General features: G+C 34.5%; 1 protein-coding gene across 3 annotated transcripts in view; it reads left to right on the top strand.

Annotated features, from left to right (window-relative positions):
• Nucleotides 1-18,184, top strand: part of DPH5 (diphthamide biosynthesis 5) — a 35,760-nt gene extending 17,576 nt beyond the window's left edge. Inside the window, exons 5-8 of one of the 3 annotated variants that reach the window (XM_017668572.3) lie at nucleotides 6,147-6,267; nucleotides 8,965-9,004; nucleotides 10,424-10,527; nucleotides 12,049-18,183. In XM_017668572.3, coding sequence (XP_017524061.2) covers nucleotides 6,147-6,267; nucleotides 8,965-9,004; nucleotides 10,424-10,527; nucleotides 12,049-12,272 — 489 coding nt within the window. In that variant the 3' untranslated portion in view covers nucleotides 12,273-18,183. Of the gene's footprint in view, nucleotides 1-6,146; nucleotides 6,268-8,964; nucleotides 9,005-10,423; nucleotides 10,528-12,048 lie in introns of all 3 variants that reach the window. The other 2 variants (XM_017668571.3, XM_017668573.3) reach the window with 2 other exon arrangements.

Here is an 18,184-nt window from a genome sequence, read left to right as displayed (position 1 = left end):
AAATCTGTGAATGTACACTTGAAGTGGGTGAATGTTATGGCGTGTAAATTATACCTCAATATGTCATTTAAAAAATGAATGATAAGCTGTTTTTTTAGATGAACAAGAAGATAAAAGACATTCCCAACAGAGAGAAATGTATATTTAAAGAAGGAAGTCATGGAAGCACTTTGGGGAATCTGTAAGATATTACAGAAGCACACACAAAAATGAATGTATTTTTTGCTCAGGCAGTGACTAAGGAGTCATCTAACTTCTCCAGATCTTAGGTTTCATAACTACAAAGGGATGAGGTGAGGACAGGGAGCAATGTTGGACAAGGTCAGTGGATTCCAAAGTGCACCAGGATTTATGAAGATGCTTCAGAGAATCTGAAGATAATGAAGTAATTGACACCAAACAACAAAGAATAAATCCTAGAGGAGCCCAGTCATTATCTTTGACTCTCTTGATATTCTGTTTAAGAATTTATTTGGAAAAAATACTTAGCATTAAAAAGTATGAAGACTGCTGAACTAGAGAAGCTCTAATATCCTATAGATTTGTAAGCTAAAAAGCTGGCCTATGTTCCAACATTAGGCAAAGATTACCTTGACCAAAATACATTAGATACTCAAATTTTCATTGAATAAATTTTGGGGTTTTTCGCAGTTATATTAGCCATGTACACGTATACCTTAAAATCATATTATTTGAAATTCCTAAGTAACATTTCTAACACTTAATATTTTGAAGATTTTTCTAATCAAGAAAATTTCCATTTATTTGTCTAGAGCTGGGTAAGTTGTTTCTATTTAGACTTTCCCGGTAATGAAAAAAGTCAGGGGTTTTTCTTGATACACAAGACAAGAGGAACAAAATCCTTTCTTGAATTTTAAGTTAAGCATTTAGCAGCTTAATCATGTAGAAGCAGAACTGCTTTCATTTACCATTGCTTCTACTTTAGAAGAACCGTTTTTTAAAAACCTTTTCTCCTTCATAATAAATGACACATATACTGATAGAAAATTAGGAAAATACAGTAAGTATTAAGAATAAAATAAAAGCATACATAAAGTAAAAGCATATATGTAATATAAAAAATAAAAGCATCCATAGTCCCACCACCTAGAGATAACCATTGTTACCAGTTCGATATATTTTCTTGCAGTCTTTTTATTTAGCACTTATGTCCATTGACCTGAATCTGATAGGCTAAATAAAAGAAGAAATTACAAATTCTAAAGTATGTTTTTTGTTTGGTATTTGTCATTTATTGTTAATGATTTATGTGATTGAATATATTAATTTTTTTGTAAAACTTTGGTGACTGAAATGATTTTGAGACATTTAAAAGGACAGGTAAATGAGACAGTTTGATGAAACCACAGAGCAATGATTTCTGCATAAAAGTGCATTATCAATTGTGGCTGACTTCAGGGAAAAGGTATCATTTTTTCATCATTATGAAATGCTTCCACTTTCTCTGGCTGTTGCATGAGTGACCTTGATTATTGCCATATGTTCCTCTGTTTATATAATATGTTTCTGCTTTGGAAAAAAAATGTGTATTGCTCTTTTGGAAGTAACAACTCATTTCCTTCCTTTTTCTCATAACACAACACTTACTGTGATTATCAGCATTGTTGACCTTACAATAGTTCTTACTGTTAGTTTGCTTTATTGTTGTCCAGGGACTAATGCAGAAATGATAAAGCCTAACCTAAGGCAGAGAACACTAAACTAGGAATAAGTATACCAGAGCAGGACATTGCTATGCAACCTTAAAATAATTCATTTAAAAAGCTCTTTATTCTTTTAGTCACTTCAGAATTATTTTTGATCACCTGCTAAATCATGGCTTACTAACATTGTTTTCCTTCCTATTTTCACTGTAACTGTTTCTAATCACTGTTTTAGTAGCAACTTTACCATCATTCTCTCCCATTTCATAGTTTTCTTTTTATATCTGATTTTGCCATTCTTCTATTCCAACATCCTGGTAAATCCCCTTCCTATACAGAATGATCAGTTACTTGTATTATTTTATGTTTTTACCATATTATAAACTCCTTGATTTACTCATTTTCACATCTTCCATTGCACTTTATCACAATGCCATGCATATAATCAATATATACAAATACTTGCTGAGTTGAATTACTTATTTACTTATACTCCCCCCACCCACAAGTTGGATCTTGTCTTTGGAATTAAGTACTTTAAATTGTAATTCTTTCATTTAACTCATATGTAGATTCTCTCATTTATGTGTGCATATTAAAACTTACAGTTCTTTTGTCTACATAGTCATTCAAATTTATGTATCTAGTAGGCGGCTATGTGATAATCTTTCTTATGGGTCAGCAGATATCAGCATTACATCAATGTTAAAATGCATGTGAAGATTAAAAAAAAAAAGTCCAAGACCAGTGTTCTGTATAGAAGAGAAAACTAGTAACTTGATTATGTGGTTTTGTGGTGGGTTTTTTTGACAGCTCTGCTGGCTTAGCTTTCTTGTAGTTCACAGATTTATCTCATCTGACTTAGGATATATATGTACAACAGGTACATGTGCGGCTTAATAGAATCCTGAGCAACTTAAATTTTCTAACTTTTGCATGTCCAGAGAAGATATTTTGTAACTTAAAAATCACAAAATATTTTTATTTGAATGTAAAATGACAAAAGCATTAAACCCTAATTATATAATGGAGTCAACAAGATATCTGTGCTTCTGAAAGGAAGCAAATTTGGTGGCCAGAGAGATGAATTAGAAGACTATTAAGGTCATTCAGGCAAGGTAGTTGGAAACTATATGAATTATAGAGCTGGAATTGACCAGAAATTGGCACTGGGTAAACTGGCAGGAATTAGAGATACTTGTGAGTGGCAAATCAGGCAACAGCTATTTCTGAAAATTGCTTAATGCCATTCGAAATATTGCCCAAGATTTGCCACCTCTGTTACTTTCTTTATAACATCTCATTCTTGCCACATGTTCAGCTTCCCCATTCTAAATCTTACCCATCCTTCAAGATCAGAGCTTATATTCTGTCTCTTCAGAAGCTGCCTTCAGGTGGGCGAAATTCTGAACTCTTACAATACTTGGTCTTTATCTCACTTTTGATAATTATTTATTACCTGCTATTTGTCTTTCTTATGTATCTTCTCACTGTAAATAGTGCCTTACTTATAATTAAGTGGATTATTTGAGTTGAATTTTTGTTTGTCTTCAGTAGATAAGAACATCCAATATCAAGTTTGATAATCTTTCTCTCTAACTTACTCCAGGTTAAAACAAAAAGGCCTGTATTTACTTACTACTCCTAAAAAACAGCTCCTTTTTGTAGTTTTTAAATTTAGATTTCCATCAATAATCTCTTTGGGGAAAAGTGATCATGGCACAAAAGTTAAAATTTGTAAGGCTTTCTAAATACAAGCACGTACTAGGCTTTTGCAACCTCGTCCCTGTATGTTCTCGTCACTGTATGATTTTGCTCCAGTTTCTATTTATAGTTTACTGGTAACTCCTTGGATTATGAAACACAAAGGACTGGTCTTTCTGTTCTTTGAGGTACTGACATCTAAGTGGTGCAACTGTTTGCATAATGTTCCAGAATTCATTGAAGAAGGTTGCACCACTGCCATGGGAATGGTTGCAGTCTATAAATCAGGGTCCTAGAAAGCAGTGCTTATGTGAGGTTTTCTTTAATCCTCCAAATTAGACAATTCAAAGACGCTTTTTCACAGAATGCTTCACTGGTGTTTATACGTGACTAGCATTTCATTTCTCTTTTAAATGGTCTATCCCTTTTATTTTGAATGAAGAATTTATCTCCATGACTATATTTTTATGACTATTAGAAGTATTGAAGATCCACTTAAAGTATTTGTGTATGGTTACATATATAGTTTTCTTTAGCTTTAATTATTCTCCCTTAAAGTTTTTGAGTAGAATAATACTAATGTTTCAAAATCTGATCAGAGATGCCAAAAATCCTTTTTAGAATGTAAACAGTTTAACTTTCAGAGTTAAATCATAAGCATAGTTTAAAATATTAGGTAATATTTTTGAGCTCACCCCAAATAAGGAAAGTGGTTAGATTATAGCAGGACACAGCATTTTACAACATCTTCACATTATCATTATAAACATCATCATCATTACATCACCAAATCCCAAACATTTATTGAGTCTTACTTTATGTAAGATACTAGACACTCTACATAGTTTATGTCATTTCATTGCTAACAACCATATTGTTAGGTTTATAGTTATTATACCCATTTTGCAGGGGAGTTCCTCCTGAAAGTCAGGAAGGTTATTTGACTTGTCCGTGATCGCCCAAATGGCCAGAACAACCAGGGCCATGACCCCAGAACTTTGTGAGGTGCAAGTGAGACCATGTACTTCATGAGGGCCAGAGTTCTACTTTGTTTCCCAATTTAATCTGTGCGTAGCATAGTACAGAGTGGATGATCTGTTATATTTCTTTGATAAATTTGTCTCTCATAGAATAATAACAGTGACAGAGCCCAGTCTTTGTAACTTGGGTGAATGTATTCCAGGAATCTCACATTAGAACACTAAATGCATTTTTTACAGGAAAATCTCATTACATGTGGCAGAAAAATTTGACTGAATATTTGGAGTTACATAGGATTTTGTACACTGATCTGTGAATATGATTGCCACTGAGTAGCATGGCTTCTATGGGGAAATTAATTTGGGGCAATTTTCAGAAGGACTTTGGGACTAAAGCCCATGGGTAGGTAAGTTGAGGTTGTGGCTGTGTGAGGAAATATGATGAACCTTGGGAATGCGAAGTCACCATTATAAGTATTGGTTATAGTTTTTAGGACCTCAGTATATAGAAATCAAGAAAAGTTGAGCTTCTCTAGGGATGTAGGGATCGAGGATCTTGAATGTCTCAGCTTCTCTGTTTCCTTCCTTTCTGTTTCCCCCTTACATCTTGGAGCAGCTTCTGAAAACTGATCTGAGAAGCCTTAGGATGACAATCGTTTCTCCAGACCATTTTCATTTTTCAAAATAAAGAACCTTAGGCTTGGAAAAGTTGGGTGATTTCCTGAAGTCACACAGCAATTCTGGTGACACAGTTAATTTTGTGGCAGCAACTCGATGTGATTTCTACCCAGCTAGTGCTTTCCAGGTTTATTATAAATTCTTTCAAACACTATTTAAATTGGGTAATTAAATCTTTACATAACAACTGTAGTGTTATGTTTTACTGTACATTGTCTTTGAAAATAATTGTCCTTTGTACAGTGCCTAGATAAGAACTAATATTAGCATATCACTTCACAGTTTGAATAACTTTCTCTATTATTTGATCATCACATTCCTATGGTAGGAAAGACAGTGTTATCACTGTTCTTATTTTGGAGATAAAGACTTAGAAAGAGTAATGTCACACAACTAACAAGTTGCAGAACCGGAATTCAAAACTAGATTTGGAGTTGGACTCACTTAACTGCACAGCCAGCCTCAAACCAGGCAGGCTTCTTGGTTGTATCAGTCAGACAGGGTGGGTGGGCTGCATGCAGGGAGAGGGGGAGTTTGGGAAAGGCCCTCATCTAACTCTAGAGTGAGGAAGCAAATAGTGGCTAAAATAATGGGTTAGGTTTAGGGAAATGGTTGGAGTGCGTATACCGTGTGATTTTTACTGGGATGGCATGGTGCAAAGGTGTACTTCCTTGGACCTAGGTTTGAATTTCTTTTTCATTACTAAAAACCCCTGACCTTAGGCAAGTCAGCTTGCTTTTTCTGAGCCTTGGTGGTCTCATGTGGAAAGCAGATACTAATATTAGCCTTGTGAACCCTGCTCTGACTGCTCCACGGTGTCTTTTTCAGCTTCCTTCTGGGTTCTTTGTATTTCAGTGTTTTTAGCAGCTACATAGCTAAATCATGAACTAGTTACATATGTCCCTGTGCTGAATGCAGAAATACTAGAAGCCTCCTCCTGAAAGGGCATCAGAAAGACACTGACTTTGCTGTGGGCCACAGAACTCTTACTACCTTTTTTGTGACACATTTGATCCTCAATCCATCTCAAGTCTGGTTCTCACTTTTTATTTTGGTAGTTATCTATGAAATACAGTCAGTGAACTGTTCTATAGTTAATTAATGGTTTTTTTTTTCCTAGTTGTATAAGTTTGGCGAGACCGTTTCTGTTGTTTTTTGGACAGACACTTGGAGACCAGAAAGCTTCTTTGACAAAGTGAAGAAGAACAGGCAGAACAGCATGCATACGTTATGCTTACTCGGTAAGGCCTATTACACAGTATGGAGTTGTCTTGTTCTTGTTTTGATTTTGTGTTAAGGTGAAGCTGCTCTGTGGGGTAACTAAGCTAGAGGTAAGAAGGGACCCAGTCTAACCCTGTGCGTGCCACTTTCTTTCCCATACGCTCTCAGGGTGACATGCATTTTCTGCTCCAAATACCACATGGCTATCTCTGTGTACACGTGATAGTTCCTGCTGCCTACCTCTTATGCCTAATAGAGCCTCTGCAGCATTCTGTATCTTGCCCATCTGTCCATCAAGGCCCTGTTCTTGTCAATTTACTGCAATTCAGTAGACTTAGTGAGTACAAATTCTTACCAAGCACATCCTATGTCTTTGAATATTGATGCTGTCAGAATCACAGAATTACAGACCTGAAAGAATCTGTTGAAGTTGAGGCCCAGAGATACTGAATCATTCTCTCACTGTCACCTAGCTTATTGGTGGCAGAATTGATAGAATCCAAATAGCCTATTGTTCACAGCTCTTTTCACTGTATTGTGGTGTACTCTGCCCGATATGGAGTTAGGTTCTTTTGAAAAACTAAGGAAGTATTGGACATGGGTCCTGCCCTCAGGGTTTTAAAGTCTAGTTGGAACTAACATGCCATGGACATGAAAGTTTAAAGAACAGTTAAGTTCTATTGTATGGAGAAGCAGGAAGGATAAACCAGAATTTTGGCTCTTGAACTCTCTAAGAGCTGCCTCTTTTCTTAGCTTTCCTGGGAAAAGACAAACAAGGTTAAACAATATGTCTTCCTTGCTCTGTTAACAAAAGCAGGAACAAGGTGTGAAGAATAAGATAATCATGATTCCAAACCCTCATACCTTAGATCTCACCATTTAATCACCTGGAATTCTCATCTTTTAAATTAGTGTGTGTCTATTGAATGCCTGCTATGGGCCAAGCCCTGTAGGTATTAGTGAGAATATACCATGATAAGAAATTACAGGGAATTTAAAATTTACTTGGAAAGACAAGACCAATGTATATGATATAGTTAGAAATTAGTAAAATATAGTATTAATTGTATAGATACTTCACAGAACAAAAACCATTTGAGGGGAAGTCAACAAAGGCTTTATGAAGGAATTGGGACTTACTCAAAAGATAGATAGTGTAGGTGGGTGGGTGGCGGTAGAGCCACGTGAACAGATTTATTCCAGAGATATTTTTTGAGTACTTGCAGTATGCTAGGTGTTGATACCAAAATGAATAGGAGATGCTTATGTTCTCGCAAGTAGAAGTAGAAAGAAGTAATTAGGGCCTGTGTGAAGACAAGGGAAAAGTATTAAGACTGGTTTGGCTTGAGATTAATTCACTAATTCAGTCTTATGTTCAATTAAAAAGCATTTGCCTATAAAAATTCTCCCCAACCCTTTTCATTTTAAAAATCAGATTCTATAAAGCATGTCATTAAAAAAGTAAAAGAATTGAAAATACTAAATTTAAACCTTATAAATAACTTCTCAGTACCTCAAGGTGAATAAATTAATACATGTGTTGAATTTTTTAAAATCTTAGAAAAATCTTGTAAAGGAAATCTAAGTTGACTTATACCATTATTTGTATTGTAGGCCACATTTTCAATAGCAGATAAGACACTTTTTCCTATATGTGGCAGACAAGTAGATTATTAAATAACATTTTGGACCTGAAAAATACATTCACTGCTGTTTCCAAGAACATTTAGAATACATATAAGGAATTAATCACTGCTGTATTTTCCAAGGAAACTCTCTAATATGCTTTATAAGAAAAACTTTTATAATCATTCAGGAAAGCTGTACAAGCCTGTCAAAAAGACCCCTCAGTTACACTATATTTATTTTTGCAAAAACAAACTTTGGCTGAACCATTTGTTTTGAGCATGTAGAACAGGAAGCAGCTGTTCTCTTGCTGTTGTGTCCTGAGTTCCCGTGAGGATGTAGGGTGATTCTGCTTCTTTACCTTCTACCAAATCGTTCAGCTGAGCACCAGTGATTAAAAAAGTGTAAAGAATCAAATATCTGTGAACTTGGATTGTCAAGCTTCATGAGAGCAGAGATTGTGTACTCTGGCCCCATCACTTGCAGTCAGTGCTCAGGAGAGCCCTGACTGTAGGTATTAAAGCGTGTTTATTTGTAAGTATTTAGGTATGTCTTATCATTCACAAGAAAGCAAAATCTCCTTTCAAAATATGGTAAGAATTTTCTTCTATTTATATTATGTGCATTAAAGCTTACATTCTAGTGTCTGAAAAGCAGGTAACACTAGGAACCTAAGAAGACTTCAGTTGGGTATGTGTAGTTAGTTAATAGCTAGTAGAAATGAACACTAAGATTTTGATTGACTGTTAAGTAGTATATATGCCAATATTTATCTAACTCTTTCCTGTGTCTTGTTTTCCAAGAGGAAATTAAGTTAGGTCCTTTCAGGATGATCTCAGGGACAGTCTGATGTTTGTTTTCTAACTAATGACCTTTACACAACCATAAGCTTCCATTCTTCTCTATATCTTCATAAAAATGTGGCTAGATACAAGTGAGGGAAGACCATCACAGATTCCCACATTGGCATTTTGGAGACTTGAGAAGAGTGTTTCCCTAAAATTTAGGTGACTCAACTGAAATTTACGTATGGGGTTTTAGATAAAGTAGTTAATTACATTAAAAGAGAATTGTTTTTTTGCTTTCTATAGACATCAAAGTAAAGGAGCAATCTTTGGAAAACCTAATTAAGTAAGTTCTTATTCTGAAAATGCTTACATCTATTTTAATTCCTTGAACAATAAATTCCACATAAATGACATGGGTTTTAAAGATTGTTGAAAATCAGCTTTCATTAACAGTTAAAAATTAAACATGTAATCTTCTGAAATAATAAGCAGTGTGACAGAGTGGAAGTAGCAATGGATTTCACAGATTTGATACTGACAACACTGATTGGCACCTAATAGGCACTCAGTAAATATTATGAATTGGAATGAATTATGAATTGGGAATCAGAAGACATGAGTTTGAGTCCTGAGTCTATTTTTAGATGTGTGCTCTTGGGTAATTTACTTCCATTTCTGAGCCATTTTCCTCATATGTGTAATAAGAGTAATCCTTTTTGCATATGGAAGCAATGTTTAATAAGCTATTATCCACATGAATGCTTGAAATATGGCTAATATAACTGAGGAACTGAATTTATATTTTAATTTTAATTAATTTAAAATGAATACTCAACTTTGTTATTGAAAAACTTTTAAGTATATTTAAAACAACTTAAGCATATAAATCCAATTTTATAAATACTTAGTATGAACTGATCAAGTATTTCCAATGAAAATTTAACATTTTAATTGATGTATCATAAATAAAATATCAGATTTCAAAGATTTAGTACAAAACAATTTCCTTAATAATTTTTATAGGAGTAAATGTTAAAATTAATATTTTGGATATATTAGATTAAATAAACTATATTATTGAAACTAATTTTGCTGTTTTTTACTTTTATTAATGTAGCTACTAGAAAATCTAAAATTATGTTTGTGGCTTGCATGCTATTTCTCTTGAGTAGTGCTGACTTAGAGAACTGTTTTGAGAGTCAGAAAATTATGTAAGCTACAAAAATGGTATTTTTATTATAATGATTGGGCAAACAAGGTAGGCTTTTGAGGCATACTGAAGTAAACGTATCTTACTCCCCAAGATTTTCAGATAGTTACCACTTTAATATTCTTTTAGAGGATGAAGCGATGAGAGGAATATGTGGTTTAAACATGGTAATAAAAATGCATACTACAGAACCTGATTAAACTAGGATATATAACAAATTCCCACTTACTTTGAATTATTTTTACCTAATGTATCACTTTGAATAAGAGTAACTTTCATTTAGACATTTATCTTTAAGTTGTTGGACTTTTATTTCTGCCAACATTTCAGTGAGATCGCGGGCAGTTGAAGTAGAACAATGAAAAAAGCTAAAGCTGAGCAGTGACTGTATCCATGCTCTGGTGTGTAGGTGAAGTGGGCGACACGTGAAAGCTTCCAATTGAGTGTAGACTGTGGTGCTTGAGTATACTTGGGGGGTGGGGGATAACGCATTACTAATGTGTGATGTACTTTCATGGCTAAGAACAATGGCATCTAGTTTTATACCCACAGGGGAAGAAAAATCTATGAACCTCCTCGGTTTATGAGCGTAAACCAAGCAGCCCAGCAATTTCTAGAGATTGTTCAGAATCAAAGGATACGAGGAGAAGAACCAGGTACTCAAGACCCTAAAAGGCTCTCATATTCCTGGCCCCTGCGCTGAGCTGTGTGTCTGATACACATCTGTAACACACACACACACAGGCACCACGACCACAGTGCGCTTGTGTTTGCATCGTCATTGATTTTTTTCACCTTTCACTTAACTCTCAAAGCTGAAAGTTATACGAGGAAGAAAAATTATGGAGTTCTTTCTAGAAAATAAAGACCATTACCATTCCAAAGTGAGGATGTTTCACACATTAAATATAAATCAGATTTTATTTAAATACTGATATAAATATTTCGGTAAAATACAGAACTTGGATTTTAGCCAAAATCCATGATGAGATCTATCCTGTAAAGAGGCACTTATTCTGCTTTTTCTCATGTTCAACACTAAGACCAGAATTAGTTTTCTTCAGGGTAAAGACAAGAGAATTTATATTCCTGTTAGCATATTCCTGTAATTAGTATATTATATTACTAATATCTAGATACAGTATGTGGTATATAATAAAATGTTTATTGTTAGTAAATCTTTATTGAGAGGTTTTAAATGGATGGATTTTGTTATAAGGTGGTGACTGCCTATGAGCACCTATCTCTTGATAGAAAAAAATACATGAAGTGAGTCTTGAATAACTATTATTTATTTTTCATTGAAAGACCCTTTTAAACTCATAAAACAGTCTTCAAGGGTGTTCTATATCCATAACTTTGTACAGAGTTCCTTGTATCCTTACTTGTTCCTGTAGAAATCATTTCCCCTGTTTTGGTCAGTGTTCGATCAGGACAGCCTTCCCAATTAAATAAAACCATGAAACAGCCCTAAGGCTATTCTATCCGAGTAAATAATGCTGAAATTCACTAATGTTGGTCATTTTGAACTTAAAAGCATAAGTAATGTCATAATGACTGTTAGTTACTTGTTAAGGGCTCTGTAGTTTACTAAGTACTTTCATATCTATTATCTTAGCTCTAAAAACTACCATTTAAGAGAGATAGTATTCCATTTTAAAAATGAAAAAGCTGAATTTTGTCATATAGTAGATTAGGTGGCCAAACAGAAAAAGAAACCTGTGTATGTGTCTCATAATCCTATTTTTTCCAGTATATCTTGATCAATGTGAACATATTTTGAGCAATTTATTGAAAATACAAGCATCTAATAAACATGGTTCATTTAATCTAAAGACAAATGCAATGCATTTGTAAAGGGTATGGGATACAATTGTCTATCAATTCCTAAAAATTGAGGTAAGCCTAAATTTTAAAAAAGTGAGGTAGGCCTTTAGAATTCTGAGAGGGTACATTAGGAAGTTACTACTTTATATGTCAGATAGTGCAAATAACTTAGAAAAGCCTTAGATAAATCAATAGATAATCAGTTCATTAGTTCATAATGAGTGACCAAGGAAATATAAGACATTTGTAGCTTCTTTAAATATACTTTGGTACTAATGTTAGTTTGAATGTTGGATAACATAATGTACTTCCTTTATTGAATTATAGTACGGTTTTTTTTTTTTTAATAGCAGTCACGGAGGAGACACTCTGTGTTGGCTTAGCCAGGGTTGGAGCTGAGGACCAGAAAATTGCAGCAGGCACTTTGCAGCAGATGTGTACTGTGGACTTGGGAGGCCCATTACATTCCTTAATTATAACAGGAGACAACATGCATCCACTGGAAATGGAGATGTTAAGTCTGTTTTCTATACCGGAAAAAAGCTCAGGATCCCAAAGCATTGATGAACTCTGAACATAAACGTTTTATATTATCAGATGTTAATTTTGGTCATTTATGCATGTATACACACATATTTGTATAACAAATGAAAAGGTCTTTTGGTTTACCTAGTAAGTGTAAAACAAGTGACCAAGAAGAAAAATGTTGACTCAACAGTGCTTGGTTTCCTGTGGCTATGAGTTTTTTCCCTATGATATCATTGATTTTTGTTGCTCCTTCAGCAGTTTCTCAGGATATACACACATTTAGCAGACTAACCCTGAAAACTTACAGACATCCTTAGAACAGAGTTGAGTAAGAACAGTTTTTACTTATGAAACCAGTTCATACAAGGTGGAATATTCTTCTGTCTTAAAAAAGTCAGCTGTTCTAACTGCAAGGTGAGCTGTACTGACAGCAGTTGGTATTAGTACATGTAAACAGAGGTGGGAAGAATAAGTCCCCACCCAACAGTTCTACTTACTTAAGCCCTGCTGAGCACATGCCACAAAATGACATCCTTCTGAGTGGCCTTGTCTTGTTCAGCTGACATCCTAATTATATGGCTCATATTCTGCTGTATTTTAGAGGTTATATTGTTCAGCCAGCCATGTACAGTTACTGTTCAGTTTTAAATAGCATCTTTCACATCCAAGCTGACAAATGGAAAACTTGCTGACCACAAAATACAATTAAAAAATTTTTTAAGTTTAAAGTGTTAGGGTCCGGGCTTCCAAGGCTTCTCCAGAGAACAAACTACACAGGCATAGAGATGTAAATTCAAGCAAAGTCTTTATTCAGCCAGCTAGCTGGGGTCCAAGTCAGCCCGTCACAGCGGGTCTCAACAAGGACCCCGAGCACTCAGAGCCAAGGGTTTATATAGCATTTTCAAAGCACTTAACTCATAGTAATTTTCCACAACTATACATTATTCTTGCAAGACATACATCCTGGGGTTAAGCAAGGGCAGGATAAGACTACTCCTCAATGGTTAGGGAGGTTCTGCACGATAAGCTTGGTATGTAAGATTAACTGAGCAAGGGTCACAGCTGCCCACCACCCGGTGCTCATGATTAACTTGTTTTTCAAGGCCTTACCCAGTTCTAGTTTTTCTTTCTAAGTCACATACTCAGAAAATGGCTTCTAGGCCTTTAAGATGGCTATGCTTATGCTAACTTATTTCTATTCTTACAAAAGACAATGGAGATTTGTGATATATCACAATGGAGATTTGTCATATATCACTTTAACTCATTTAATATGCCACTGTATGTACGAAAGTCATACTCTTCTTACTAGTTATAAATAACACTCCATTTATTATATGTCATGATAACAGAATTTTATACTTTTGGTTATTTCGCAACAGAAGTAGTGTTGCTACATGTTAGTAATTGGTCGAACTCAGTATTTCCATGGTCTAATCAACTCACCTGACTTCTTTGCTCAACAAATTAATTGGAAGTTGAACAAATACATCTCTACTTCCTGGGAACATCAATTAACAAGAGACTGTTTTGACATTTCATTTGAGATAAAAGATATTTTAATATATATGAAACATTACATTTTTTAATCTATTGGATACAAAAGGAAAGAGAGCAAAAGATGTTTAAGTACCAATTCTGTATTGTTTTCCTCTGAGACATTAAACCAAACATTGGTGGATTATAAAATGAAGGACTGACTTCTGGTTTTGGTAATGGTGGAATAGCTTGTAATATACAAACCCCCCACCACCACCACCACCAATTATAAACTTATAAACTCTGGACAAAATATAGTAACTGTATAAAGGCACTGGGAAGTGAGCAAAAGCAGGCTGAGAACTATACTTAATGACTTTTCCCCTCAGGGCAATCTCCAGTCTGTCTGGTGAGGGGTGGCTAGAACTGAAGAGAAAATTGCAGCTTTACTGATTTGAAGTGTTAAAGGAATTGTAGACTGCCAGAAGAGCTATAATTGAAGCAGGAAATCCTAAAAGAGAAGATGGCACTGAGGGAGGAGTCTTCCAACCTGCATATAATCCCCTTTTAAATCTTTGGCTAACTCCTGAACTGTGCATATGCAGAGAAGACTCCCATCAAACCTGGTGGAAAGCCATAGCTGGAAGGCTGTAAAAACTAAACAGAGATTGTTAACTCTACTGCAAGAAAAAACAGTTTCAAGTTTTAATCCTGACAAGTCTGATGGCTTGATAAGCACCTTAGGCTTTTCATCAAATCCCTCGAATGGTCATGTATTAGCTAAAAACTATGACCAAGACTAAGAATTTGGGCTAAAGTAAAAGACAAAACCTTTAACATAATGTAAAATCAAGCCTCCATAAAATCAAGGTGATTAACCAATAATTTAATTGCGTGGTAGAACAAAAGTTAACACTTCCATAGCATGATAACAAAATAAGTCTCTTTAGCATATCAACAATGACCAAAATACAATACAAGGCATGCAAATAAACAGGAATATACAATTTAGAGTAAAAACAAAAGCCAAAAACCCACATTAGAAAGAGATTTTAACAATCCAGATAGTAGAATTAGCAGACAAGAATTTTAAAGTAGCTTTTAGAAGTATGTTCAAACTTGTAATAAATGACTAGAGAGGGTACTCTCAGCAAAGAAATGGAAACAAAATCCAAATGGTTGGGCATAACAGCAGAGTGCTGATGACGAATAGAAATTATCTTGTCTAAGGAATAAAGGAAAAAGAGGGAAGGAAAAAAAAAGTCTCAGTCCCATGTGGGGCAATATCAAGCAGTTCAACACATATATAATTGAATTCTCAGGAGAAGAGAAAAAATAGAGCAGAAAAATGAGTAAAGGCCAAATGTTTCTAAGTTTGGTAAAACTGTCAATACACAACCCAATAAGCTCAGTGAACTTCAAGCGGGATAACTATATAAAAGAAACCCATAACACCTAACACATCATAGTTAAAACTGTTGAAAACCAAAGAAGAGAAAATCTTAAAAGCCACCAAGAGTGTAATGGGGAAACCATTACATACGTGGGAGCAGTAAATGTCGAGTGCTTCTCATCAGAACCAAATGGAGGTCATAAGACAATGGGGGGGCCATCTTTAATGAAAATAAGCAAAATAAATCCAAACCCTGTCAACCCAGAGTTCTATATCCAGTGAAAACATACTTTAAGAACGAAAGCAAAATAATCTTCATAACAGAATTTGTCACAAGTAGACCTGTGCCTCAAGGGAAGTAGAGGGAGTTTTTTTAGGCTGAAGGTAAATGACATCGGATAGAAGGAAATAATATGAAAATATAAAAGCCTATCAATTTTTTTGTGTGTGTTGTGTTTTTAAAAGACAACTGACAATCATGGTATCCTGGCATATATTTAGATGCAACATATATGTCAACAGTAGCACAACTTGGAGTGGTTAAAGGAATTTTATAGTTGCAGAGTTCTTATATTTTATTTGAAGTAGTTGAATAATAACTAAAGTAGTCTGTGATAAATTGAGTATATGTATTGTAATCCCTTGACAGACACTACCAAAAACATGGCAGGAGAAAAAAAATTTTTTTAATGTATTTTAGAGGAATTTAAATTGAACACTGAAGGATATACAATTAAAGAAAGCAGGAAAGGAAATATAGGGCAAGAAACATAGGGCAAATAGAAAATATAGCAAAATGGTAGACCTAAATTCAATGGAATCAATAATTATCTAAAAGTATACAACTAAACACTCCAATTAAAAGGACTAGATTTTTTTTTTTTAAGTCCCAACTGTATTGTCTTTAAGAATTAAGCTTTAAAGACACAGGATGAAAGTAATGGGGGAAAAAAAGACCATACAAACAGTATAAAAAAACAACTGGCTTTAATAAGCAAAACAGCCTTAAGAAAGAAAAAGTATACTGGAGATAAAGGACTTTTCATAAAAAAGGGACAGTGCATTTGCATTGAGTAACAGCTTCAAAATACATCAGGCAAAGATCGGCAGAACTAAAGGGACATGTAGAGAAACCCACAAAGTTGAGGATTTTTGCAACCTTTCAGCAAATGATAGACACAGGCAAAACATCAGTGACAATTTGAAGATTTGAACACCACCAACTGTTCGGATCAAATTGATAGTGATTCATCACTGCACCAAACAGTGGTAGAAGAGACATTATTTTCAAGCATGTGTAAAACATTCAAGTAGAACATACACTTGGCCACTAACAATGAAATTAAAAATTACTAACAAAAAGATGTCTAGAAGAATCCCAAAATCAAAACATAAAAGGTGAGAACTTGTGGGATGCAGAAAAAGTAGAGCTAAAAGAGAAATTTATCGTTTTAGAAGCCTGTATTAGAAACAGTTGTAAAATCAATGTTCCTAGAATACTAGAAAAAGAAGAGCATATTAAACAGTAAGTGGAAGGAAACACTGAACATGAGAGCAGAAATCAGTGAAACAAAATGAAGAAAATAAAATTAACAAAGCCAATAGAACGTAAAAAGTTCTAATGGCTAACAGTAAAAAGTTGCAGAATATGGAGTAACTGAAATTTGTATGTTGGTAGTAATATAAGGTGGCACAAGTACTTTGGAGTATAGTTTACTGTTTCTTCTAAAACCTCATGAACTACCAAAAACCATTCCTAGGTATTTACCCAAAAGAAATGAGAACATACAAAATTGTACATGGATGTTCATAACTTTATATATTCACTCATAGTCCCAAACAGGAACCAAGCCATGTGTCCAACAACAGGAGAATGGATTTAAAAATTGTGGTATGTTTTACAATGGAATATGATTTCGCAATAAAACAAAATGAACTATTGACTAACAACATGAATGAATTTCAAAAATATGTTAAGTCAAAGAAGCCAGAACACATAAGAGTACAATTCTATTTATATGAAGTTTAGGAACTGGCAAAACTAATCAAAAGAAAACAGTGGTTGCCTCTGGAGAGAAGAGTGGCTGGAAGGGGCTAGAAAGGAACCTGGGATAAGGGAAATGTTCTGTTTCTTGGTAGGGGTGTTGGTTGTACATGTATTTACATTTACCGAAGTTCATTCAATTGTATATAGATTTAGGATCTGTGTATTTTTCTGTGTCAGGATTACCAGATAATATAGGATACCCAGTTAAATTGAACTTTAGGTAAGTTTTTTTTTTAATACAAGCATATCCCATTCAATATTTGGGACATATTTATACAGTTGACCCTTGAACAACACAGGTTTGAATTGCATGAGTCTGTATATGTGGATCTTTTTCAACAGACGTATCGGAATTTCTTTTGGAGATATGTGACAATTTGAAGATCCATTTTTCTACCTTTGTTCTAAGAGTATAGTGTATAATATAACTACAAAAATATATGTTGATTATGTTATGGTTGAGGCCTCTGGTCGACATAGGCTATTGGTAGTAAGTTTTTGGCAAGTTAAAAGATATACATGAAGTTTTGACTGGGGGTGGGGGTCAGACTATTAAAAAAATGATTATTTGAAATGGAAATTTAACTGGGTTCTTTTATTTGCTGTATCTGGCAACCTTATTCTGTATGTAATTTAGCCTCAATTTAAATGAAATTGTGAAATTAAAAATGTGCATTATTCATCAGAAAAAGGATGAACAATATTGTTTTTGGTCTACTATCATGAAATCCCAGTGTTGGGCAATTAAAGTAGAAACACATGAACTTTACATACATTTGCTTATTTAGTAGTTTTTAGCTCTTCAATGCTATTATTTTTTAGTGCTATTTTATATTACCATACAGTGAAACCACCCCTATAAACTAGACACAGAACAGTTCCATCACTCAAAGAAACTCCCTCCCATTATCCTTAATATTCACCCCTTACCCACCCCATAACCCTTGGTGACCAAGGATCTGATCTTTACAGCTTTGTCTTTTTGAGAATATCGTATAAATGGGACTGGCTTCTTTCAACACAATGCCTCTAAGATTCA

Source organism: Manis javanica, chromosome 4 (assembly GCF_040802235.1).
Source record: "Manis javanica isolate MJ-LG chromosome 4, MJ_LKY, whole genome shotgun sequence".
In the NCBI taxonomy this organism is placed as follows: Eukaryota; Metazoa; Chordata; class Mammalia; order Pholidota; family Manidae; genus Manis; species Manis javanica.
Note: the sequence above shows the minus strand (reverse complement) of the source record. Positions and strands in the feature narration are given on the sequence as shown.